The sequence below is a fragment of the Oryx dammah genome, unplaced genomic scaffold (genome assembly GCF_014754425.2).
Source record: "Oryx dammah isolate SB20612 unplaced genomic scaffold, SCBI_Odam_1.1 HiC_scaffold_2, whole genome shotgun sequence".
In the NCBI taxonomy this organism is placed as follows: Eukaryota; Metazoa; Chordata; class Mammalia; order Artiodactyla; family Bovidae; genus Oryx; species Oryx dammah.
In genome coordinates this window covers 178,400,826-178,426,217 of record NW_024070186.1, presented here as the reverse complement: position 1 = coordinate 178,426,217, position 25,392 = coordinate 178,400,826, and the positions used below count along the sequence as shown (strand labels likewise).

At 51.9% G+C, this 25,392-nt stretch overlaps 1 protein-coding gene across 1 annotated transcript; it reads left to right on the top strand.

Moving 5' to 3' along the window:
- Positions 1-1,835: 1,835 nt before the first annotated feature.
- ERN2 (endoplasmic reticulum to nucleus signaling 2) lies at positions 1,836-25,329 on the top strand. Its single transcript, XM_040266613.1, has 22 exons — positions 1,836-1,919; positions 4,129-4,234; positions 4,574-4,607; positions 4,833-4,905; positions 10,191-10,263; positions 10,403-10,510; positions 10,822-10,923; positions 12,507-12,771; positions 14,789-14,867; positions 14,962-15,109; positions 15,212-15,333; positions 16,060-16,215; positions 16,483-16,651; positions 21,557-21,641; positions 21,765-21,954; positions 22,036-22,135; positions 22,210-22,409; positions 23,867-24,014; positions 24,103-24,230; positions 24,745-24,868; positions 24,959-25,026; positions 25,117-25,329. The coding sequence occupies exons 1-22, from the start codon at positions 1,836-1,838 to the stop codon at positions 25,327-25,329; spliced, it is 2,775 nt and encodes a 924-aa protein (XP_040122547.1).
- Positions 25,330-25,392: the final 63 nt, after the last annotated feature.

The window sequence follows — 25,392 nt, the reverse complement described above, 5'->3', positions numbered from 1 at the left end:
TCGCAAAGAGTCGGACATGACTGAGCACACACATGCCCACACCTCCCTATCACACTAGGCAGTGGGAACCTCCCTAGCGCCCCTCTGTCAAGACACAGCACGCAGCATTTCCATCCAGGAATTAAGACACAGATCCCCTTGCACTTGGATCCCAAGTGTCTACGTGGGGTCTTCTTCTTGAGTGAAGGGGCTACAGAGTGATACCCTTTTCCCAGGGACCTGCAACATCTTCTCATCCCTTACTCCTCCTTCCTCTTCGTGTCTGGAGACTCCGTTCTACTCTCATTCTTCATTCTCTTAAATCTAGGTTCATGCCATGATTTACAGAAGTACTCAAAAGGTAAAAGAAGCGTCTTTTTCTCTTTCTGCTTCTTCATCCCTTCTCTGAGGCAACAGAGTCAGGGCAGCCTCATTCAAATAGGAGAAGGGCTGTCAGGGGGAAAAAGAAGCTCTGGTGGGGAAAACATTGTTAATATTTCAACACAGTACCCACCAGACGTATAGGCACAGGGAAAAAAAAAACGCTGGGGGAAATAAAAACAGAATGTTAACAGAGATGCTGTGCTTCCAAGAGGTGAAAACATGAATGAGTTTTCTAATTTATAGATTTTTTAAAATTTTACTAAGTTTGTAGAATGTGTGACTTATATCATTACATACACAAATTACCTAAACCAGTTCACTTGTTTGTGTTCTATGTAAGTCAAATTTATCACATGAGAAAGTCCTACAAACCCAAGCATAATTAAGAAACACAATGAACGTTTTAAAACAGATGTGCAGAGTACAAAATGTAAAGCATAAAGGCAGGATCAACTGGCTCAGTAGCTTGGGGTGGTTTCTAGAATGACAGTCACTTTTGTTATGGAGTTAAGTTTATTATGCTGATTTGGGGGTCTTGGACCAGCTAAGCATGAGGGAGTAACCAAGTGAACCAAAGGATTCATGATGTACCTATTTCTAAAAGAAGTTTTGCACCATAAGGCAGTTGGGTTTTCCAAAGCTAACCATATTGATGGTTAGAGGATGTCTTAGATCTGGTAGGTTCTTAAAAACAAAGCAAGAGACAGGAATTCTTGCTCAAGTGCTGGGGATGGGGAAACTATATGAGAAGGCAATGAGGGATTTCCACGGGATTTCCCAGGCAAGAATATTGGAGTGGGTTGCCATTTCCTTCTCCAGGGGATCTTTCTGACCCAGGGATCGAACCCACATCTCCTGCATTGCAGGTGGACTCTTTACTCCTGAGCCAACAGGGAGGCCCATCTAACGCTTAGGAATCTGTAAGTATTGTGAAAACAGGGACTTTATCTTTCCTGCTTCCCAGGCTGAGATTACATATTTAATTTAATTAATTTAACGTAATAAATATTTATTGAATGAGTAATTGATTTGTATTTCATCATCTCTCGGTAGAGGCCACTAGCATAGTAACAAACAGCACAAGCTCTGAGGTCAGACATCTGAGTTCGAATCCGAGTTCTGAGCCTCAGCTTTTACCTTGCAAGTGCCATGAAGAGTCAGTGAGTTAATGACGGATGTAAAAGCACTTGGAACAATATTTGGCAGGTGGGAAATTCTCCATAAGGGCCTCCGTTGGGAAAATGCCTTTCCCAGGAAAGCTCGGAGACATCCCTTGCGGGGTGTCCGGGGGTTGCGGGTGTGAGTGCGATGGGAAGGGCAGGGGAAGGAGGGAAACTGCCGCTGAGGTTGCGCCCCGGCTGGCCCAGCTGGCCAGCCTGGGGCGGAGTCTCCTCCGGGCGGGCGGGGGCCGGGCGGTTCCCCGGAGGCACCGAGGGACCGGGCCAGCCGTGCGGCCGCCGTCTACGCGGGCTATGGCGAGCGCGGCCCGGGGGTCCGGCCCGTGGCCCCCGCTCCTGCTCCAGCTCGCGGCGCTCCTCGCGACGCTCAGGCCCCAGGTGAGAAGCGGGCGGCCGCGGAGCCTCCAAGCTCCGGTCGGAGGCGCAGCGTCCGGGGATGCGGCGGGGCCACAGGGGGCGCCTCGCCCTCCCCCGAGTCCGGGTGCCCCCAAGTCAGCCCCTTGCCGGAGAAAACCTCCTCGTTTGGGGGAGTTGTCAGTTGCCCCACGAGCTGCAGAGGGGACCCAGCACCCCGCCCCTCCTGCGGCCTGGGGGTGTGGGGGGAGGGAACAGCCCGAGGGAGGGGGCCCTCGCTTTCCTGCCAGGCCTCTTAAAACTGGAACCCGGCTTCCTTGGAACTTTAAAGGTCCCCTGTGGAGAAGTGCGCCCACACACCGATTTTTACAGACAAATTCAGGCGGATCACAGCGCTCCCCCTTACCAGGGACTGGACCCTGAACTTACAACCTCTGGGATAAGTAAGCTGGACCTATGGGAATCTGGTTCAACCGTGCCGGGAGCGGAAAAGTCCAGTCTTACAGAAATGCAGTGAGAGGGAAAAGCCAGGACTACAACCCAGGAGTCTAGCCTATAACCCCCAGCACGACTATTGGCCTCCCAGAGGCAACTGTGCCCAAGTGGCTCAGACGGTAAAGCATCTGTCTGCAACCTGGGAGACCCAGGTTTGATCTCTGGGTGGGGAAGATCCCCTGGGGAAGGGAATGGCAACCCATTCTGGTCTTTTTGATGGGAGAATTCCATGGACAGAGGATCCTGGCGGGCTACAGGTCATGGGGTCGCAGTCAGGCACCACTGAGCAACTAACACACACAAGCACACAGAGGCAACTGCTCGTGCCACCCCAGGCCCACTTCCAGCTTGAGACCCACCCCATGGTTGCCATCTAGGAATGAGCACAGTGTGGCCAGACTGGGTGTTTCCGGGGAAAAAGAAAGTGAGAAAAAAAAAGCTAGAAATGACAAAAATTAGAAACTTGACTTTTTAAGTGAAATCTTTCCAATTTTTAGAAATTGGTAGACAAAATTTTAAACCCCCTGATGGTCAAACAAAACTCGACCGTGGACTCAGTCTGGGGCTTCTTGCCCAGGACAGTCTCCCTCCTGCCATGTGGCAGATCACAAAACAGGGCGGGAAAAGAGAGGGCTCAGAGGCAGCTTCCTGACTTTACTCCAAAACCATTGGCTTGCCCCCAAACCTGAGGGTCCAGGGGCAGGATGTGGCCTTTGCAGAGGTGCGGCAGGGCCACCCGGATGTTAGAGTTCCTGCTAGGAGCTCAGCCCCACCCTGTTTGCTCAAGGAAGGGCTGGAGCAGGTGAGTTAGCCCAGCGGGGGCCAGGCGCTGGGGCAGTGCCAGCCTCCCTACTGTGGCCACCCCCAGCCTTGGTCCAGGGGGCCCCCTGCAAGCTGGCACCAAAAGTAGCTGGGCCGGTTTGGGGGGCGGGGGCGCAGAATGGATCATCCCCAGAGAGGCAGACAGTGAAGCCAAGGAGAAAGGGACCAGGTGCTGGAACCAGAGAGATGGTGGTTCAAGTCCCAGTCCTGCCGTTTATCTGTGTGGCTTTAGGCTGATTACCTAACTTTTCTGAGCCTTAGTCTCCTTCACCTGTACAGTGGTGAGAATAATAGCACCGCTTTCTGGACTCCTGTGGTGGTCCAGTGCTGAGGACTCTGTGCTCCTAATGCAGGGGGCCTGGGTTCGATCCCTGATCAGAGAACTAGATCCTGCGTGCCAAACCAAGAGCCCTCAAGTGAAAGTGAATGTGTTAGTCACTCATGTCCAACTCTTTGCGACCCCATGGACTATAATCCTCCAGGCTCCTCTGTCTATGGAATTCTCCAGGCAAGAATACTGGAGTGGGTTGCCATTTCCTTCTCCAGGAGATCTTTCTGACCCAGGGGTTGAATCTGAGTCTCCTACATTGTAGGCGGATTCTTTACTGTCTGAGCCACCAGGGAAGCTCTCTTGCTGCAACTAAAATCCAGCTAAGCCAAATAAAAATTTTTAATAAAAGCATCAGTCTCTTAGGGAGGCTGTAAGAGTCACTGATGTCCTTTTGTAAAGGAGCCAGGCTCCCAGCTCCCACTGTCACCCCTCTCTAGGGTCTTGGAGATCAGGGGGTGGAGCCAGCAGCTTTCCCAATCATCCATCCTTCTTTCCGTTTCCCTCTGGGGGACAGGGAGTCCCTGCTGAACAAGGACTAGGGTGGTCCCAGGCCTCTCAGAAGAGGTGGCTTTGTTTCCACTGCAGGTTCAGAGCTTCACACCAGAGAACCTCCTGTTTGTGTCCACCCTGGATGGAAGTCTCCACGCACTGAGCAAGCAGACCGGAGACTTGAAGTGGACGCTGAAAGATGGTAAAGAAGGGCTGTCACTCCTTGGACCTCGAGCTGGGGGAGGTCACCTCAGGATAAGAGCATGGGGTCTAGAATGCAATACTCAGGTGTCTTCAGTCAGCTTTACCACTTACCAGGCTGTGTGGCCTTGGAAAAGTCACTTCACCTCTCTGAGCCTCAATGTCCTCACCTGTAAAATAGGGCCAAGGGTAACGACCCTACCTACAGGAGAGGTATTACATTACCCTCATGACAAAATGCTCACCTGGTGTCCGGCACACGGTAAGTACCAATGTGAGGTATGCCTTTCAATGGAGAGTCTGGAGGGGACTGCTCATGGTCGTGTCCTTGTCCCTGCAGATCCCATCATCCAGGGGCCAACGTACGTCACAGAGTAAGTGGACTGGGCTTTCTCAAGGCATGGACAGCTGGGAGATGAGGAAGCCAGGGTTGCCTGGAAGGGCACGTGGGCTGGAAGGAAGGGAAGAAATTCGGGTCTGGAGCTCTGTGGCGTCTCCTGTCAGGGGTGGGCTCCTACAGGCAGAGAAGTTGGAGGGAAAGGGCCCTCTTGGAATCAGGGGGTGTGAACGAACCTTCCTCCCGTTCCTCTGCCCCACAGGACCGTCTTTCTCTCAGACCCAGCTGATGGCAGCCTGTACATCTTGGGGACCCAGAAACAACAAGGATTGATGGTGGGTTTCGTACTGTGCTTGGATGGGCGAGGATCAGGACTTCTGATAGCCAGGGCACTGAGGGACAGAATCTGAGTGTCCTGCGGAGGATGAAGTCTGAGAGCACCAGGGCAAGGCGGTCTGGAGGGGCCTGTCGAGGTTGGGAGTGGGGGGTGACTCTGGCTGTATCTGTACAGCAGGCTGTCAGATCTCTGAGAGTGTCAGGAGCTTCTCCAGGGGCTCTGAGGGTTTTTAGGGGAAACCTACGTATAGGTGGTTGTTTAGTTGCTGCCATGCCCTGCTCTTTGCAACATCACTGACTGCAGCCCACCAGGCTCCTCTGTCCATGGGATTCTTCAGGCAAGAGTACTGGAGTGGGGTGCCTTCTCCAGGGGATCCTCCCTGCCCAGGGATCGAACCTGCGTCTCCTACCATGGCCAGTGGATTCTTTACTTCTGGGAAGCCCATGTATCAGTTACTTTTTCCTAAATAACATGTTGCCCCAAAACTTCAAATGCAGACAGTTTATTTAACTCATTTTCGTGGGATGACAGTTGCTGGACTCAGCCAGGTGGTCTTGCTCAAGCATCTGTGGTCAGCTGTCGGTCAGCTGGCTCTTTTGTTGAAAGCTGGTTGGTAGTTGGCTGGCTTTTAACAGGGGCCACCAGGCCAGGGGTCTCTCATCTTTAAGCAGACAAGCCTGGACTTGTTCACATGGTATCAACAAGGGAATCAGAAGCAGCAGGAGGGGGCAAAGCCAGGGGATGAGCAGTTTTCAAGCTTTGCTTATTCTCTTATCCCTTAGTATCCACAGAGGATCAGTTCCAGGTCAAGCTCCCACCACCAGAATCAGAGGGTGCTCAAATCCTTTATGTAAAATGGCACAGTATTTGCATATAACCTAAAGGTATCCTCCCATATACTTTAAATCATCTTAGATTACTTATAAGACCTAATACAACATAAATATCATGTAAGCAGTTGCCAGGTGTGCAGCAAAGTCGTTTTGCTCTTTGGAACTTTCTGAAGCCTTTTTTTTCCCCCCAAAATATTTTCAATCTGCAATTGGTTAAATCTGTGGGTGCAGAACCCCTGGATAGGGAGGCTGCCTGTATCACGCTCACTAATGTCTCATCAGCCAAAGCTGGTCACGTGGCCAAGCGCAGAGGCCAGCAGTATCAGAGCTCTGACTGTGCCATGGGAGGCCTGCCAGGATGGGCTTACTCTGTGATTAGGAAACTGAATTGATAAGAAATGTTGGTGTGTCCATGGTAAGTCCAACAGGCAGGCCCCAGCAAACAGACAGCACACTCCTACTGGAGAGATTAAGGACACGTTATTAATGGGGTTACTTACAAAGATGGGGGCCTAGTCTTATTGTTGTTCAGTCGTGTCTGACTCTTTGCGACCCCATGGACTGCAGCATGCTAGGCCTCTCTGTCCCTCGCCATCTCTCCAAAACATCTCCCGAAGTTTGCCCAAATAGTACTGGAGTGGGTTGCCATGCCCTCTTCCAGGGGATCTTCCCAACCCAGGGATAGAACCTAGGTCTCCCTCATTGCAGGTAGATTCTTTATTGTCTGAGCCACCAGAGAAGTCCAAGAATCTGGAATGGGTAGCCTTGCCTATCCCTTCTCCAGGGGATCTTCCTGACCTAGGAGTTGAACTGGGATATCCTTCTTTGCAAGCGAATTCTTTACCAACTGAGCTACCCATGGGGCCGAGGGGAGGAGACTGGAAGGCAGGGTGCCAAGTCCTATGGCCCGTACTGTGGGATGCTATTTATCAGCTCTAAGCCAGTGGGGGGAGCAGTTATCACTACCTGGAGCTGGAAGGGGTTTGGGGAGAGAACCGCATGACAGGAGGCCTTTGGGAAAGAGGCACAGCCAGCTCACGATGACTCTGGGAGAGGAGCCCAGGGAACCCTCCCCCTGTTCCTGCCCCTTCCCTTATCCCAGCTCCACTGGAAGCCAGAGCACAGGGCGCCCACTGATGGGATCCACACAAGTGTGTCTCCCAGGAGAGAGGCAGAGAGCAGACCTCCTGTTCATCCAGCTGTGTGTCCACCATCGGGTCTTACGGGGCAGGTGTGGCTACCGGTGACATCACTCCCCTGCCTCTGGGATAAAGTCCAGTCGCTCCAACAAAGCACATCAGGACCAGCTCACTCCTGCAGCGTCTTCACTCACCCACGGGCACCTGTGTGTACACACACGTGCACACACTCACACTGATTCATTTCTTGAATATGCCAGCTCTGGGCCTTCACCTTTTCCCCATAGGGTTCCAGACTGCCTGGGTTCCAGCTCGCTGCAGTAACAGCGCACACATCCCCGTGGATCCACAGGGCTTGCTCTCTTGCTCACACCGTGTGACCCATGTGGGTCCTCAGGGGCTCTGTCCACCATGGTCTTCTGCAGATCCAAGCTGTCAGATGCTCTCTCTCAACCTGGGCTTCTCCTGCACCAAAGAATGTAGAAAGTGACATGGTTTCTTCTGTGCCCTCCCTTCGGCTAAAATGGGTTTCATGGCTGTGCCCACTTTAAGCACAAAAGACGGGTAATCTCACCAGGAGCCCAGAAGGAGAACCAGAATATTTGTGAAACGTGCTCCCCTTCCCCACACTGGTTCCTATTCGTCCCCCAAGGCCCAATTTAAAATCCAAACTCCTTTCCAGCCCATGATCTTGCCTCCAGCTTGCCTCCACTTCCGTCTGCCCTTCTCCATCCCCACTCCCAGTGCACTGGCTGTTCCTCAAACATGCCACTTGGGCTCTTCAGTAGGCGGCCCTGCCGGTGGTCTCAGCATTCTGTCCCTCTGCCCTCCACGTGCTCCTGAGCCTCGCTACTCCCTTGGCTTGAGTTCTTACTCTCTAGCCTCCCTATGTGAAATAGCGTCTCTAATCACTCTCTATCCTAGTTTTCTGAGTTTGTTTTAATAACAGTTACTACCCATGCTAAAGCTGAAACTACAGTACTTTGGCCACCTCATGCAAAAGTTGACTCATTGGAAAAGACTCTGATGCTGGGAGGGACTGGGGGCAGGAGGAGAAGGGGACAACAGAGGATGAGATGGTTGGATGCCATCACTGACTCGATGGACGTGAGTCTGAGTGAACTCCGGGAGTTGGTGATGGACAGGGAGGCCTGGCGTGCTGCAATTCATGGGGTCGCAAAGAGTCGGACACAACTGAGCGACTGAACTGAACTGAACTGAACCACTACCCGGCATTGTCATTTTTGTTTATTATCACACACACCAGAAATGTAACTCTGTGCAGAAAGGCACTTGGGCCCCAGCACCCAGCTAGTAATAGGTGAAATGACTGAATTAATGAATGCATCGCTGAACGTCCTCCTTCAGTCCTTCCGTCCCTCACATCTGCATCGGGTACCCTCAGCTTCTGTGCTCCCCTATCACAGCACTAACCTTACACGCCAACTGTAGGCTGTATTGCCTTCTTTTGTTGTCTGTCCTGACTCAGTACATGTTTGTGCCTGGGGTGCTGTCTTCTAAGAGCTCTATATGTGGAGTTTGGGGATTTTTTTTTCACTTTGATATAATTTCAAACTTAAGGAAAAAGTGCAAGGATAGTACAGAGCAATTCTTTATTCCCTTTACCCAGCTGCATCAACTTTTTTAATGTCTTATCCCTTTCACTCTATTATTCTCTCTTAGTAGATAGATATAGATAATATTACATGTATGTGTGTGTGTATATATATGTGTGTATATGTATATATATATATATATATATATGTATGTATGTATGTATATAAAGGGCTTCCCTGATAGCTCAGTTGGTAAAGAATCTGCCTGCAAAGCAGGAGACCCCGGTTCAATTCCTGGGTCGGGAAGATCAGCTGGAGAAGGGATAGGCTACCCATTCCAGTATTCTTGGGCTTCCCTTGTGGCTCAGCTGGTAAAGAATCCGCCTGCAATGAGGGAGACCTGGGTTTGATCCCTGGGTTGGGAAGATCCCCTGGAGAAGGGAAAGGCTACACACTCCAGTATTCTGGCCTGGAGAATTCCATGGACTGTCAATGGCATTGCAAAGAGTCAGACATGACTGAGTGACTTGCACTTTCACTTTCATATATACAAAATTTATATTATTCTATATTAATAGATATATGGAGATAATATTAAACATGTATATATAAAATTTACATTATTCTATCTTACTAGATATAGATAGATAATATTCCACATGTGTTTATCTATAGATATAGATAGATACTATTACATGTGTATATATAAAATTTCTTTTTCTGAACTCTTTGAGAAAGAATTGCAGACATTCTGCCCCTTTATTCCTAAAGTATCATTGTGTATTCCTAAACAACGACTTTCTCCTACACAACCTGAGTGTAAATTCTCAAAATCAGGAGATTTAACATTGAGACAATAGTGTTATCTAATCCACGGTCCATATTAATGTTTCACTTTTAAAAGACTTTAATTAATTATTTGTTTTTGGCTGTGTGGCAAGTGGGGGCTACTCTCTAGTTGCATCTCACAGGCTCCAGAGCACTCAGGCTCAGTTGTTACAGTGTATAGGCTTAGATACTGTGGAGCATGTGGGATCTTCCCAGACCAGGGATCAAACCTGTATCCTCTTCATTGACAGGTGGATTCTTAGCCACTGGACCACCAGAGAAGTCCTGTATTAATTTTGTCAAGTGTCCCAGTGGTGTGCTTTATTGTTTTCAGTCCAGAACTTGAACCAAGACCGCCCCTTGCATCTGGTCCTCATGTCTCTTGAAAGTAAAAGTGTCAGTCACTAAGGTGTGTCTGACTCTTTGCAACCACATGGACTGTAGCCCACCAGCCCCTCTGTCTATAGGATTTCCCAGGCAAGAATATTGAAAATCCCCTTCTCCAGGGGATTTTCCCGACCCAGGGATCAAACCCGGGTCTCCTGCATTGCAGGCAGAGTCTCTACCATCTGAGCCACCAAGGAGGCCAGCCTTGTCTCCTGGGTGTCCCTTAATCTGGCACAGTTCCCCAGCATCTCTGAGGTCGTCATGGCTGCTGAAATTTTCAAGTCTCAGCGAGTGTTTCTGAGGTTGTTAGTCCAGAAGCACATGATCAGGTGGCATCTTGGCACTGGGGGTGGGATTTACTGCAGCTCCTTCGGAGGTCGTGTAGCAGAGTGGTTAATTGTGTGGGTTCTGGAAGCTGGCTCTTCTACTTACAGCTGTGTGACATTAGCCAAGTTACTCAGCCTCTCGGGAAATGGATATGATCAACGTTGTGCCCAGCGAATAGGTTGCATGTGTTTCTCTGCTCTTCCCGCTCCACAGAGGCTGCCCTTCACCATCCCTGAGCTGGTTCACGCCTCCCCGTGTCGCAGCTCTGATGGCGTCTTCTACACGGGTAAGCATCCCTCCAGCCTGGGGTCCTAGTCCAGCAGGGACGGGACCGAGGTCCAGCCGGGCCAGCAGGGCACGGTGCAGACAGGCTGCACACCCTCTCCAGGTCATCTAGAGAGCGGGCACCCTTCCCCCCTCCACAGGCCGGAAGCAGGATGCCTGGTTTGTGGTGGACCCTGAGTCAGGGAAGACGCAGATGACGCTGACCACAGAGCGACCCTCTACCCCCCGCCTCTACATCGGCCGGACGCGTGAGTCAGACCCCAGCGGCTCCCCAAGCTCTAGACAGCCCCCGCTTTGGCTCCGCCCAGGCCTGGCAATTGCTCTCCACGCTGCGTTCGGGCCAGTCAATCACTCTGTCGGTCAACAAACTCATCACCGAGCACTGAACAAGGCAGTAACAAAACAAAGCTGGTTCGGCCATGGTGATGCTCACAGAGTCTGGCCTCCAGGCTGGGTGCTCGGGAAGCCCCTGCCTCCGCAAAATGAGGTCCCCCGGGTGAGGGGCAGGGAGGAGCGTCACGTGGGCGTTCCTGGTAACCCGGCTTCTGGGTGTCCCCAGAGTACACGGTCACCATGCACGACCCCAGGACCCCGGCCCTGCGCTGGAACACCACCTTCCGCCGCTACTCCGCACCCCCTGTGGATGGCTCACCTGGTAAATGTGAGTGTCTCCCTGCACTGGCCCCACCTTAGAGCAAGGTCCCCCACTCGAGGAACCCTGAGTGGCATCCACAACTAAGCGCCACCACCTTCAGACCCATCTGACGCCCTGAGGGACCCCATATACTGAATGACACCCTCTTGATGGACAGCCTAGGTCACCCACTCAACACGCAGCCTCTGACCCTCCTGTACTCTGAGAAGCTTTCAGCATCCTGACTCCTTCACACTTGCAGTGAGCCCAGCCAGGTCACACTGGGTGCTCCCCAGACCCCAAGTGACCCCCAAGCAACCCCTGCACACCTGAGCAGTCCCTGTGTGTCCCAACTGACCCCCAGTGTTGACAGAGATGAGAGATGACCCTGAGTGACTGCCCCTAGAATCACCACCCCCCTTGATATAATGACTGCCCTTTCCTGTGTGGATATGCTTTCTGCTGCTGCTACTGCTGCTAAGTCACTACAGTCGTGTCTGACTCTGTGCGACCCCACAGATGGCAGCCCACCGGGCTCCCCTGACCCTGGGATTCTCCAGGCAAGAACACTGGAGTGGGTTGCCATTTCCTTCTCCAATGCACAAAAGGGAAAAGTGAAAGTGAAGTCTCTCAGTCGTGTCTGATTCTTAGCAACCCCATGGACTGCAGCCCACCAGGCTCCTCCACCCATGGGATTCTCCAGGCAAGAGTACTGGAGTGGGTTGGCATTGCCTTCTCTGGGGTATGCTTCCTAAAACTGTACAAATGTTAGATTTTTAATCTTGGGTAATGTAATATTACAAAGAAATTGCTTTTCTTGTTATTGTTCAGCTCGGTCATCTTCATATATGCTTAATCCATAGCAGTCACTTGTGTTATTTCATTTCCTTCAGTTTTGGGGTTATTTTTTTTTCATTTCCCTTAGTAAATCAATATATTTGTTATTGGTTTCTAAGAATTCATTTATGACTAAAGGTGTCAACCATTTGTCATGCAATGTAAATGAAACACCGTATTTTATTGCCATCAATTTATTCTGGTATTGGGTATTTTGGTTGTGTATTAAAATATAATCATGTTGTGTTTAAAAAAATAATAGTAACTGCCCTTCCTAAATGCCTGAATGATCCCAAAGGTGCCCTAAGCCAATCCCAGACCCTGACTCCACCATCCCACCTGAGAATTCACACAGGCGACCTTGACACGTCACAGGTGACACCCACAAGGCCCCTAGCTGAGCCCCCTTCACATTCTACATGACTCCCATGCTACCCACACGTGTCCAGACCATCCTGACTGATCAACAGCCAGACCACGACTGACTTCCCCACATCCTAAGTGACAAGGACTTATTCTCACACTGGAGTTGCCTTTGGATGACCTCAGCTTACCCCTACATCTTACACAACTGTCCCATTGAGCCTGATCGAAGTGACCCAGTGAACTTCCCATGTCCTGATAAGCCTCCAGGTGATCTCACTTGACCTCCACGCACCTGAGGGGCCCTGCTGACAGCCCACCCTCAAAGCAGCTTCCCCACCCCAAGATGCTCCAAAGTGCCTCAGGGCAGGGCTCCCTGCCCACATCTCTGCAACCATCTTTCCCGGCAGACATGAGCTACCTGGCATCCTGTGGGATGGGTCTGCTGCTGACCGTGGACCCAGGGAGCGGGGCGGTGCTATGGACGCAGGACTTGGGCGTCCCTGTGGTGGGCGTCTACACATGGCATCAGGAAAACCTGCGCCAGCTACCCCACCTCACGCTGGCTCGAGACACCCTGCACTTCCTCGCCCTCCGCTGGGGCCACATCCGACTGCCAGCCTCAGGCCTCCAGGACACGGCCACCCACTTCCCTGCCTTAGACACCCAGCTGCTGTAAGTACCCATGTCTGGGGGCCAGGGAGGAGCTTCTGGAACTATTTTGACCAGTGTAGCCCAGGTCCAATGGGCAGGTGTGATGTCCAACCATGACAGACCAGTATAGCTAGACCAAGGGTCACATTATTTCAAACAGTTTGGTAAATAACCAGTGCCCTGAATGCCCACTATGTGCTCCCAGGACCCCTGGATAGCCTCACTGTTCAGCAACTAATAGGGTAAAATCTGGCCAAGGAAGGGCCTCCATATCTCCACCCCAGTGCTACAGCTGGCATCTGTTCTGATTGGTAGGCACTATGTGTTTATTGGGGCTTTCTCAGTGGCTCAGTGGTAAAGAATTTGCCTGCAATGCAGGAGATGCGAGTTCCATCCCTGGGTCAGGAAGATCCCCTGGAGGAGGGCATGGGAACCCACTCCAATTTCTTGCCTGGAGAATCCCATGAACAGAGGAGCCTGGTGGACTACAGTCTATAGGGTCGCAAAGAGTTGAACTTGACCGAAGCAACTGAGCGCACAGGTGCATGTGTTTCTTGATTTTTAAAAACCTTAAAAATGACCCTTGCTTATAACACTGAATACCTTGGTGTCCCCATCTTGGGGAGCCAGGAGACAGACTGGGAAAATCAGGGATTATCCTTTCATTCAGTTGGTTTTCCCAATATTAATTGAGCACTTGCTACATAGCAATCACTTGCTAGACTCTGGGAGTACAGTAATATAGCCAGTGTCCTGACCTACAGAAATCTCAGAGTCTAGTGCAAGAGACAGAGGTGTAAAGAGGTAATCATGATATGGTATGATAAGGGAAGAGATAACAGAAGTATAGTGTATCATGGGAATGTATAAAAGGGCACCTAAATCAAGACTGGGGGCAGGAGGCAATCATAGAAAGTTTCCTAGAGGAAGGGACATACAAGCTGAAACCTAAAGGGTGAAGAGAAAACAAGAGAGACAGATCATGGCAACCAGGAAACAGGGTAAGTTCACAAAACAAGGCTGGAGCACAACTCTGAGCAGAGAATAAGATCTGAGGCTGTTAAACAGGTATCTTATCAGATCATTTGAAGGGTTTAGGATAAGGTTAAGGAGAAGGCATTGGAAGGTTTTAGATAAAGAAGTGATTTGATCATATTTTCATTTCAGAAAGATAACTGGCGACAGTGTTAAGTCATCTTAGTGCTGTGGGGAGGAAGCAGGCACAGAACATTGCATTCGTTCAGGCAGAAGATGAAGACAGTCTGGACTAGGATGGAGGCACTGGAGATGGAAATAAGTGGAGGCTAACAGATATTAAGAGGAAAAGACAGTATTTGGTGATTAGAAAGTTTGATGATTGTGAGCAAGGAGTCACCAATTACCATCAGGTTTCTAGAAGCACATGAGTGCTGTTGTTTTCAAAGGTAGGGAGCACTGGAGGAGGAATTGGGGGAGGAGGAGGAGGAAGAAGAGGGGAGTAGGAAGAGAAGCAGGTAAGGAATGAGGTGATGAGTTCAGATTTAGAAAACTGAGCTCCTAGAAGAGGTCTGGGCTAGAAACAGATTTAGAAGCAATCACTGTAGAGTTTATATCAGTTAGCTTTAGCTATATAACCAATCATTCCCCAATTTAGGGCTTCAGAATGAACATTTCTTATTTTTCAAGATTTTGTGGGTCAGCTGAGTGCTTTTCTGCCTGGACAATCTAGAATGGCTTCACTCACCTATCTCATAGTTAGTGGATTCTTTCGCCTATGGGGTATCAAATAAGGTCTCTCATACCCCCACACAGTAACCTTGTTTTCCTCTTGTGGTGGTCTCGGTGTTCCAAAGAACCCCATGAGAAGGCAAGCCCCCATGCACAAGCATTTCTCAAGCCTCTGATTGTCTCATTTGCTGTTATCTCATTGGTCAAAGAAAGTCACATGACCCAGGCCAGAGTAAGTGTGGGAGGGGACAATATAAGGACGCCAGTCCTATGGGACTGAAACTGCCCTCCACCTTCACTCATTCTTCTCCCCTTTCCTCTCCCCCACTAGGATGACCCTGTATGTGGGAAAGGATGAAGCTGGCTTCTATGTCTCTAAAGCACTGGTTCATGCTGGGGTGGCCCTAGTGGTGAGAAAGGGCCTCTGAGGGGCTGGAAAGAGGGGATGAAGCAGGAGAGAAACCCCCATCACCACCACTCATGACTCTCCATCTTCTGCCATAGCCTCGTGGGCTGACCCTGGCCCCCACCGATGGCCCCACCACAGAGGAGGTGACCCTCCAGGTCTCAGGAGAGCGAGGGGGCTCACCTAGCACTGCCGTCAGATACCCCTCGGGCAGCGTGGCCCTCCCTAGCCAGTGGCTTCTCATTGGTGAGACCCCTTCCACCCAAACTTAAAGGACCTGTGAGCCCAGCTTCTGAGCTAGAAGGCTGAGGACACCTTCAGCCCACTGACCTTGTCCCTGCCCCTTAGGACACCATGAGCCACCCCCAGTCCTGCACACCACCATGCTGAGAGTCCATCCCACCCCAGGGAGTGGGGCTTCTGGGACCAGACCCTCAGAAAGCATCCAGGCTCCAACACTCTTCTTGGAGGTCAGTGCTCGATGGGCAGAGGACCTGTGGGGAGATGCCACGGGGGTGGGGGGCAGCCCTGGACTTTTTCCTCAGGCTTCTAGGCATAACGTTTGAGGTGGGTCAACTGACCTCACAGTTTCTCAGAAGAAAGATTGTTGTTGTTGTTGTTATTGCCAGAAAAAGTGTTACAAGTGTCAAAACGGTATCTACATTGTGAAATCTACATTGTGTATCTACAAATTGGCTATCTACATTGTGAAACACAGGTCACGGTTTTCTTTATTCCTCAGTTTAGAGGTGGCAAAAGATTTATCAAGTGAGAAAATGAAAATGGAAAAACTATAAAAGTATACCCTCCTGGGAGAGGACTGGACAAGAGTCACTAATAGTTCAAGTTTAGAAGGAACAGGCATGCTCTGTTCTCAGAATGACATGATTCTCAAATCTGGTTGCTCATCAGAATCACCTAGGAGCCCACTCCAACCTCACTGAATTCAGAATCTCTGGAGGCGGATACTTGTATTTTTTGGTGATGTCCAAGAGTATCTGGGTTTTTTAGTGACACCCCAGGTCTCCTGAGGCGCCACAATTTTCAGCACCACGGAGAGCACCAGGTTTGCCATCATGTAGACCACTCACTCTCCACCCCTTCAGCTAAGCCCAGGCCTGTACTGCGTAATGAATAAGGGTTAGGGGTTCCATAGCAGGAGGGGCTGCTGAGAGTGACAGCCCCTTTGTCCTCAGCTCCTGAGCCTGAGCCGGGAGGAACCTCCGGACCTGGAGCTGCATCCTGAGAAGAAAACCTCAGAGCTGTATCCAGGCCTGGGACCCCAAGACCTGCTGGCAGCCAGTCTCACTGCTCTCCTCCTGGGAGGATGGATTCTCTTCCTAATGAGGCAGGTAAGCCCATCACCTCTGACCTTAGGTCCATCTTATGGTCTTCCTAGAGGAACTCTGCCCCTCTCCAAGACCACTTAGCGAGTTTCTCCCTCACCCAGGTCCAGTTCTATCCCCTACCTTCCTCGTAGCAGCTCCCAGGGCCCTCGATACTGTGCTCTTTATGTCAATGCTCCAGGGACCGGCCATCTCAGGCACAGCCTCTGGACCCATCATGGGGTAGGGCTGGCCAGGGCCGAGCTCTCTTCAGCCCCCATATTTCAGCAGCAGCAGCAGCAGCAGTTGGCAGAGAAGCAGCAGCACCAGGCTCCCCTGGCACCTGCAGGCCCTTCTCACATTTCACAGGATGCTCAGCCCCAGCCCTCCAGTGCCACCCTTCAGAGCCAGAAGGGGCTTCAGAATCCCCCAGAGCAAGGCCAGCCACTGGAAGACCCTGAAGGTGAGCTCACATGAACAAGAAAGGACAGAGTCAGGGACAGAAAAGAGAGAGGCAGGTTTAGCTCCAAAATCAGATTACTGGAACAACAACTGCTGTTGTTCAATCTGTGAACTGAACAAGTTGTGTCTGACTCTTTTGTGACCCCATTGATTGTAGCCCACCAGGCTCCTCTGTCCATGGGATTTCCCAGGCAACAAGACCAGAGTGGGTTGCCCATTTCCTTCTCCAAAGGGTCTTTCTGACCAGGGATCCAGCCCACGTCTCTTGACTTGGCAGGCAGCTTCTTTACCATGAAGCCACCAGGGAAGCCGACCCTAAAAGAGTTAACAGGAGAGAACTTTGAATAGTGCCTGCTGTGTAGTGGAGCCCTCTGGAAATGTTTGCCATCATTTTTGCTGTTGTCTTTATGTTCAGGGACCCTGGATACAGATAGAACTGGTATAGATCTAAGTCCTCTAACTGTTAATTTTGATAAATTGCTTGACTACCCTGACCTTCAGTTTTCTCATCTGTCAAGTGGGAATGATAACACCTACTCCATTACATCACCTCATATGACATCACCACTATTATTAAATCATGCCAAGCTGATGTTATTAATATGTGTTAAAAGAATATCATATTAGGTAATAATAATAATAATAGTAAATTACCTAGGTACCCTTTGGTTCCTTTTCTCTTTAGGGCTTTTTTTTTACATTTTTCCTCTCTTCTCTCAATTTCATCCTATAATGAAGCCCTTTCAAGCTTCCTCTGGAACCTGTGGGATGCCCCAGGGGAGCTTCCGTGTGCTTTTATTGGTCAGTCCAGGCTGCTTCTCTCCTGCTTCTTTGGCACTGCTCAAGCCACTGCCTCCTACCTTGGAGCTAACTCAGCCTGAAGTCCGCCCCACATTCGGTGGGATGCTCCTGTGCTGCTTCCGAAGTTCCACCTGTGTTTGCCCCTCCACCCTGTGCTGAGGAAGGCAGCTTCCTTCCTGGGGGCTCAGCTCCTGTAGAAAGCCCCCCACCGCAGAGTTGCCTGAGCCCCGAAGGTTGCCGTTCCGGTCACTTTCCTGGCTCTGAGTGGGTCCACACAACATTCCATCACACCCTGAAGCACTTCTTCTTGGACCTTCTGACTCAAGCCAAGTCTTTCCCCAGATGACCCAGACTCCACGTCTTCCCAGGTGGTTCTTGTCAAAAGACCTTACTGTCCCTCACCACCACAGTCTACTAGACCCAGTTACAGATGGGATGGAATTCCTTCCCCTAGGCATCTCCTCAGTCCCCTCGTGGGTCTGTAGATACCACTAACCCACAGAGGAAGAGAGAAGAGGATGTTGAATTCCAACCCTGGCTCATCCAGGCTCCCCTGTTATATGAAATACTTAAATTTTACTCACTGTGAAAAAAACAACCAAAGTATTATCAGTGCTTCAGGACAAGAATCCAAGAAAATAAAATACCCAGCTAGAGCGTGGTCATTTTGTGACAAAATTCAGTGGTAACAATCTCTATGTAATATTGAGTTCCCTCTGCACTTTAAAAGAAACCTTTCAATTTCTTTTACTCTCTTTAAACTTTTAATAAGCTTTACTTCAGTATTTTCATAACTTCTAGGAAAGCATGGAAGGGACAGGTAATTGTTAAGTGCTGTGATAAATGCTGTGATGGGGATGGAAGGATACAGGGAGCTGTAGGAACACAGAGGAGGCTCATGGAGCCCCGATGTGGGGACATAGGAAGTGGCCTCAAAGTGAAGTCTAGGCTGTGACCCCAAAGAGAAGAAGGAATTACCCAGGTGAGCAGGGCAGAGTGGAGCAGGAATCCTCCAGGTGGCCCCAAGAGCACAGGTGAAGGTTCAGAGATGCGAGAAAGCAGGCTGCACATTCTGGAAGCTGAAAAGAGGGTTGCAAACTCATGCTTCCGGGTAGGTCAAGTGGATAAAGCAAAGAAGTGAAGCAGTCACATAGGAGAGAGAATAGGGAGTGGTGGGGACTGTGGCAAACTGGAGAACAGGGGCTTGGGCTAAGCCTGCCTTGCTTATTGCTGCAGTCTGGACCCAGAGCTTGACTCAGGAGTTATCTGTTGAGTTAGTCGCTGACACTGGCCACCAAAGATTCTTAGATTAGACAGCACTCTTAATAAATATGTGCAGAGTGAATATGTGCTGAGCAGGTATGAGGTTTAGGCAGAGTTAATGGCTGGGACTTGCCCATTCAATATGTAGCCATTTGGAGTCCAGTGTATAAAAATCTTTCATGCAGGGAGAGTCAAATAAACACATGTGGCAGATGGCAGGAAAGCTTTGAGAACCACTCTCCAAAAAAGCCCTCCACACCTGTGGCAGCCCAGGAAAGGAATGTTCCTCAGGGCCTTTTCATGGTTCACAAAATCTGCAGTGGAAACCTGCCCCACTCTCATTTAACCTCCACAAATGCATCTACACGTGCTTGGTAGGGTGTCCTCCAGGAGTGCTGGCTACATGGTACATTCAGCAGCAAATAGGCACAGTCAAGCTGGCACAACCAGCTAAAACTGAGAGCTAAAATTTATATAGCACTTACTGTACACTGGGCCCTGTTCTAAATATTGTGCATGTATGAACTCATATTCACAAGGTGGATACTATCATGCTGACTTTATAGAAGAGGAAATTGAAGGCAGAAAGGTGCATGACACTCTCACCCCAGACTCACAAAGCCAGTAAGTAGCAGCTTGGGAACTCAAAAGCAGGTCAACTTTTGGATGGTATCTCTGTTTGAATTTTGGCAATGCCCATGAAGTAGGTAACTGGCTTGAATGATCTCCCAAGCCGTGTAAAAGAAGCAACACAGCGCATCACATATTCCTGGGGATCTCAGAGGGGATTCTGACCGTACATCACTTCCCTACCATGTGACAAGTTTTGATTCCTTTAGAAATTCTCCTGCGTTTGTTGCTTCTCCATGATCATGATATAGAAGGCTGAGCAAATCATGGTGAATATGTTTGTGCAGACTGAGCCTCCTGATTCATTATTTCTGCATTCAAAAACTTCATGGCCAGAAGTCTGGCCTCCCTGCCAGCACTGAGGGTCCTCCTAAATCTAGAGTTAGTTCTGAATCTAACCCAGAAAGCACATAGCGAGTGTTCACCTCATGCCAAGGGCATCCAGGCAGGGGAGGCAGACATGCAAAAAGACAGGGAACCAGCGGAATCAAGCGAGTGGTACAGAGCGGCACAAAAGAGGAGCCGAAAGTGCTCAGGGACCCTCACCTGGAGCCAGCTGAGCAGGGCTTGTTCATACAGGCTTTCCGGCAACTCTGCCCCTGCTTTCTGAGCTGCCGGAGAGACAGGCCCAGCTTACCTGTGTGTGATGTGCTTCCAGCACGGTCCCAGGACCACACTCCTGAGAGTCCAGGGTATACACATTTCACTTACTGCCTGCCTCTCATCAGCAGAGAGTGTTTACGCAAATAACCTAGAGCAGTGCTGAGGGACAGATTAATACTTTGCTCACAGATCCCTGACGCTCATTTTCATTTGCTTTTCCTGGAGCTGATTAGAGAGACTAAAGCTGGCAGCCCTTCCTAGGGAGAGTGTTCTCAGGGCCATGGAGGGGCACCTAACTCTAGAGGCACAAGATGCACGTAGCTGCGTGCATGGGGCCCCCTGGGTGCTGAGCAGGAGCCTGCCCGGTGCCTGGGTCATTGTGAGGGGTCTCTCCCAGGTGACCCGAAAGGAAGAGCAGAAACTGCCCAATTCCTCCACTCACCCGAGCCAATCCCACCCACCCTTTCTTGAAAAAAAAAAATTATTTATTTTTGGTTGTGCTGGGTCTTCATTGCTCCTGAGGCCTTCCTTGAGTTGCTGCAAGCGGGGGCTACCTCTCTAGTTGCGGTGCACGGGCTTTCCATTGCAGTGGCTTCTCTTCTTGCGGAGCACAGGCTCTAGGCACATGGGCTCAGTAGTTGCAGAGTTGAGCTTAGTTGTACTGCGGCGTGTGGAATCTTCCCAAACCAGGGATCGAACCTGTGTCCCCTGCACTGGCAGGTGGATTCTTAACCGCTGGACCACCAGGAAAATCCAACCCCACCCTTTGTAACAGGAAGCCAAGGCCTTCTGGGGGCTCCCTGCTGCCCTGGAACTTATTCTAGACAGTTCAGCATCCACATGCCCACTGCTCCCCACCCCCTGCAACCCCCCACCCAGGACAGTCTTTTCTGCCACAGCCTTCACCTTCCTCATGCTTCTGGCTGCCAAAATTCACTTTCCTATTTGAAGCTAATAGCTTAGTTGAGGAGAAGGCAACGGCACCCCACTCCAGTACTCTTGCCTGGAAAATCCCATGGGCCTGGTAGGACACGACGAGTCGGACACGACTGAGAGACTTCACTTTCACTTTTCACTTTCATGCATTGGAGAAGGAAATGGCAACCCACTCCAGTGTTCTTGCCTGGAGAATCCCAGGGACGGGGGAGCCTGGTGGGCTGCCGTCTATGGGGTCGCACAGAGTCAGACACGACTGAAGCGACTTAGCAGCAGCAGCAGCAGCTTAGTCGAAAGCGTTTATTTTATTAGTAACTGATGGAGGCGGGGAAAGGAAAGAAACCTGGGCAGAAAATGCCAGAAGAGGGAAAAATGATAAAAGAGGACAGCAGAGCAGACCTCACCCCCACCCTTTTTTCCGTTAATCCTCACAGTAATATTATGCAGGATCCTTGACATAGTCCCACTTTACAGATGAGAAAACTGGGGCGCCACGGTTAGGTCACTTGCCTGGAGTAAGCGGTAGCTTGAGGCACTGGACCCTGTCTGGCATCTGGTGGGGCATGGAAGCGGGAGGCTGGAGACAGATCGAGGTTGTGGGGACGGGTCTGGACTGGGCAGGGTGGCGGCCATGGGCAGAGGGCCCCTGAGACCCCCACTCCTCTCCCCACAGCCGAGCAGCTCACCGTGGTGGGGAAGATCTCCTTCAACCCCAAGGACGTCCTGGGCCGCGGGGCTGGTGGGACTTTTGTTTTCCGGTGAGTGGCAGACTGGGCTGAGGTGGCCACTATCCCTAGGAGAGCACCTCTTTCAAAGAATCCCCAAGGTGGGCATGGATCCTAACAATTCCCTTTTGGTCTGCCCTCTGGACCTCCACCCAGGGGACAGTTTGAGGGGCGGGCCGTGGCGGTCAAGCGGCTCCTCCGTGAGTGCTTCAGTCTGGTCCGGCGGGAGGTGCAGCTGCTGCAGGAGTCAGACAGGCACCCCAACGTGCTCCGCTACTTCTGCACCGAGCGGGGACCCCAGTTCCACTACATCGCCCTGGAGCTCTGCCGGGCCTCGCTGCGGGAGGTGAGGCCTGCGCTCCGGGGTGGGAGCCGGGCCAGGGGTCCTGGGCGGCCGGGTGACGCTCTGCCCCTCACTGCTCCCCAGTACGTGGAACACCCAGAGCCGGACGGCTGGGGCCTGGAGCCCGGGATAGCGCTGCAGCAACTGATGGCGGGCCTGGCTCACCTGCATTCCCTACACATAGGTACCGGCCCTTCCCGGCCTCCCTCCGAGCCCCTGCCTGCCCCCTCAGCTCTCAGCTCTGCTCTGCTCTCACAGTGCATCGCGACCTGAAGCCAGGCAACGTCCTCATTGCGGGGCCCGACAGCCAGGGCCTGGGCAGAGTGGTCCTCTCAGATTTCGGCCTCTGCAAGAAGCTGCCCGCCGGCCGCTGCAGCTTCAGCCTCCGCTCAGGCATCCCGGGCACAGAAGGCTGGATGGCGCCCGAGCTCCTGCAGGTCCCGCCTCCAGACAGCCCTGTGAGTCTTGCCACCCCGGGCTGCAGGCATGCCTCCCCACCCAGTGCCTCTGCTGCCTGGGCTCTGGATCACCCGTTCTGTGGCCTTCAGTGACTCCTCCTAGCCTGTTTCTTCATCTGTTAAGTGGGGATAACTCCTACCTTTTTCCCCTAGGGCAGTGGTTCTCAACCAGGGGTGACTTTTGCCATCACTGGGCAATGTCTGGAGACCTTTTGGGTCGTCCCACTTGGCAGGAAAAGAGAAGTTGCTACTGCCACCTAGTGGTCAGAGGCTAGGGATGCTTATGAGACACCCAATGCACAGGACGGTCCTCCAGGACCAAGAATCATCTGGTCCAAAATGTCAACAGTCCCGAGGTTGAGAAGCACTGAGCTAGAAAATGGTTTTCATCTCTACTGTGGTGTAGCTTGAAAAAATTCAAGTGCCCAGGCCCTACACCCAGTAACTGACCCCCAGTGACTTCACTGTGAAGCCAGAGTGGAGAGCCACCTAGATTGGAGGGTTTGGGGGAGCATCAGATGAGCTAATGGCTTCCCCAGGTGGTGCTAGTGGGAAAGAACCTGCCTGCCAATGCTGGAGAGTTAAGAGATGCAGGTTCAATCCTTGGGTCAGGAAGAACCCCTGGAGGAATAATGGGCAACCCATTCCAGTAGTCTTGCCTGGAGAATCCCACGGACAGAGGAACCTGGCGGGCTACTGTCCACAGCATCGCAGAGTCAAACGCAACTGAAGTGATTTAGCACGCACACATGAGCTAATGTAACTGAGCACAGAGCAGTGTCTGACCCCCGGAGGCACTTGGAGACCCAGGATCATAGATTTTTGAGTCAGTGTTGAGGGGGAAGTCATAGGCATGGATGAGAGTAACACACAAGGAGAACAGTCACCTCCACCCCTGAAGTCGAGAGAGCTAGAAGTGACAACATGGAGGCCCAAGAACCAGGGCACTGATGTTAGGAGCCTGCGCGGGTTTTGATTTTTTAAATTTGTGGCCACCATTTTAACATCTGGGAAATTCCACATGTCTAGATTTCTGGATTCTTTTGCAAAATCAAAAGCTCTGCCACCCAAGAAAGTCCCCTGAAGGGAACCAGCTGCAGCTGAGTGCCAGCAGCCAGCTATGGACAGGGCTGGTACCAGATCAGAGTCCCCACTGCTGCCTTATTGCCTCATGCCTAGCCAGCTTCACTCGGACGTGTCAGCATCACCCACCAGACCTGAAGGATGGAGACCTAAACTAGAGGCTCAGTGGGCACAAAGATTCTGAATGAAAACCACACGTCCCTTTCACTAGTGCAGAGGGGAGGGAATGTAGGGCTACAAAGATGCCTTGGGAAGCATCCTTGAGTTCTAGCCTGAACCAAATCCCAGGCTGCCGCACCAGCCCTGGGGAAGAGCGCAGCCGGGCAGACTCCCTGGAGCAGAGACCTCCTTATCTTTGTCCCTCTGGCCCCCAGACCAGCGCAGTGGACATCTTCTCTGCAGGCTGCGTGTTCTACTATGTCCTTTCCAGTGGCAGCCACCCCTTCGGAGAGAGTCTTTATCGTCAGGCAAACATCCTTGCGGGGGCTCCCTGTCTGGCTCACCTGGAGGAAGAGGCCCACGGTGAGGGTGACCTGGGCTGGCAGAGGAGGGGCTAAGCAAGGCAGAGGCTGGACAGGCTTGAAGCTACCCCTCCCTCTCATCCCTGCAGACCAGGTCGTCGCCCGGAACCTGGTGGAGGCCATGCTCAGCCCCCTGCCGCAGGCTCGCCCCTCCGCTCACCAGGTACTGGCCCACCCCTTCTTTTGGAGCAGAGCAAAGCAGCTACAGTTCTTCCAGGTCAGTTGGAAATCTGGAGAGAGGCCTCAGAAAGTTTGGGTTCTGAGCAACAAGGGAAACCAGGTTGGCTGGGGGAAAGACTCATCTGTCTTCCAGGCAGCCCAGCTCCTTGATTTAAACCAAGACAGAGCCCAGGCTCCCAAACACTGCCCTCTCAGCCCTGCACGGCCTCCTCAGCACCACTTTCCAAGCTCAGCTGCCCCTGGTGTGAGAACATACCCCATTCCTTTCAGCCCTAGTTGTTTCTCATGCTATTCCCAGGCCCAGACAGTGCATTCCACTTGTGACCTTGAGTCACTGAGCCTGTTTGCTCATCTGTAAAATGGGGAAAACAGCGCCTCTGTCACAGGTTGGACTAGACCCTGCATAGCAGAGAAGCTCCACTCGACAGGAGGCAACAGTCCTTTACCTGGAGCCGAGCAGCTCTGGCTGCTGCACACCCCCAGCCATTGGACCCTCCTGGCCTGTGGCCTCCAATCCCGGTCAGGAGGTTCAGCAGCTCTGTGGGTCCTAGGATGTCAGTGACTGGCTGGAGAAGGAGCCTGAGCAGGGGCCCCTGGTGACGGCGCTCGAGGCGGGAGGCTCCGAGGTGGTCCGGAGTGACTGGCACAAGCACATCTCGGTGCCGCTGCAGACAGGTAGAGGCCAGACTCGGGGGGGGGGGGGGGGCAGGAGGCCGAAGGGATGCCCCACAGGAACGGCTGTGCCAACACCTTCCCTGCTCACAGATCTGAGAAGGTTCCGGTCATACAAGGGGACGTCGGTGCGAGACCTGCTTCGTGCTGTGAGGAACAAGGTGTGTTCCAGGGCTCGGGAGGGGCCTGGACGGTGGGGAGGTCTGAGGACTGGTCCGGCTGAGCCCCCGCTCTCTGGTCCGACCCTCTAGAAGCACCACTACAGGGAGCTCCCAGAGGAGGTACAGCGGACGCTGGGCTCTGTCCCCGACAGCTTCGTCCAGTACTTTACCAACCGCTTTCCACGGCTGCTGCTACACACGCATGGCGCCATGAGGAGCTGCGCCTCCGAGAGCCTCTTCCTGCCTTACTATCCGCCGGCTGCAGGGGTCGGGGGGCTGAGCCCGGGGGCAGCGGGGAGCTGAGCCTGCCCAGGTCAACAGACCAGCAGAGGCCAGGCTGCTAGGGCCACTGGAGCAACAGCGTGT

Coding starts and splice junctions, on each gene's coding strand:
- ERN2 (XM_040266613.1), top strand. CDS start 1,836: ATGGCGAGCGCGGCCCGGGGGTCCGGCCCGTGGCCCCCGCTCCTGCTC. Junction 14,868..14,961: donor ATGCTGGGGTGGCCCTAGTG/GTGAGAAAGGGC, acceptor CTTCTGCCATAG/CCTCGTGGGCTGACCCTGGC. Junction 24,231..24,744: donor AGCAGCTACAGTTCTTCCAG/GTCAGTTGGAAA, acceptor TGTGGGTCCTAG/GATGTCAGTGACTGGCTGGA.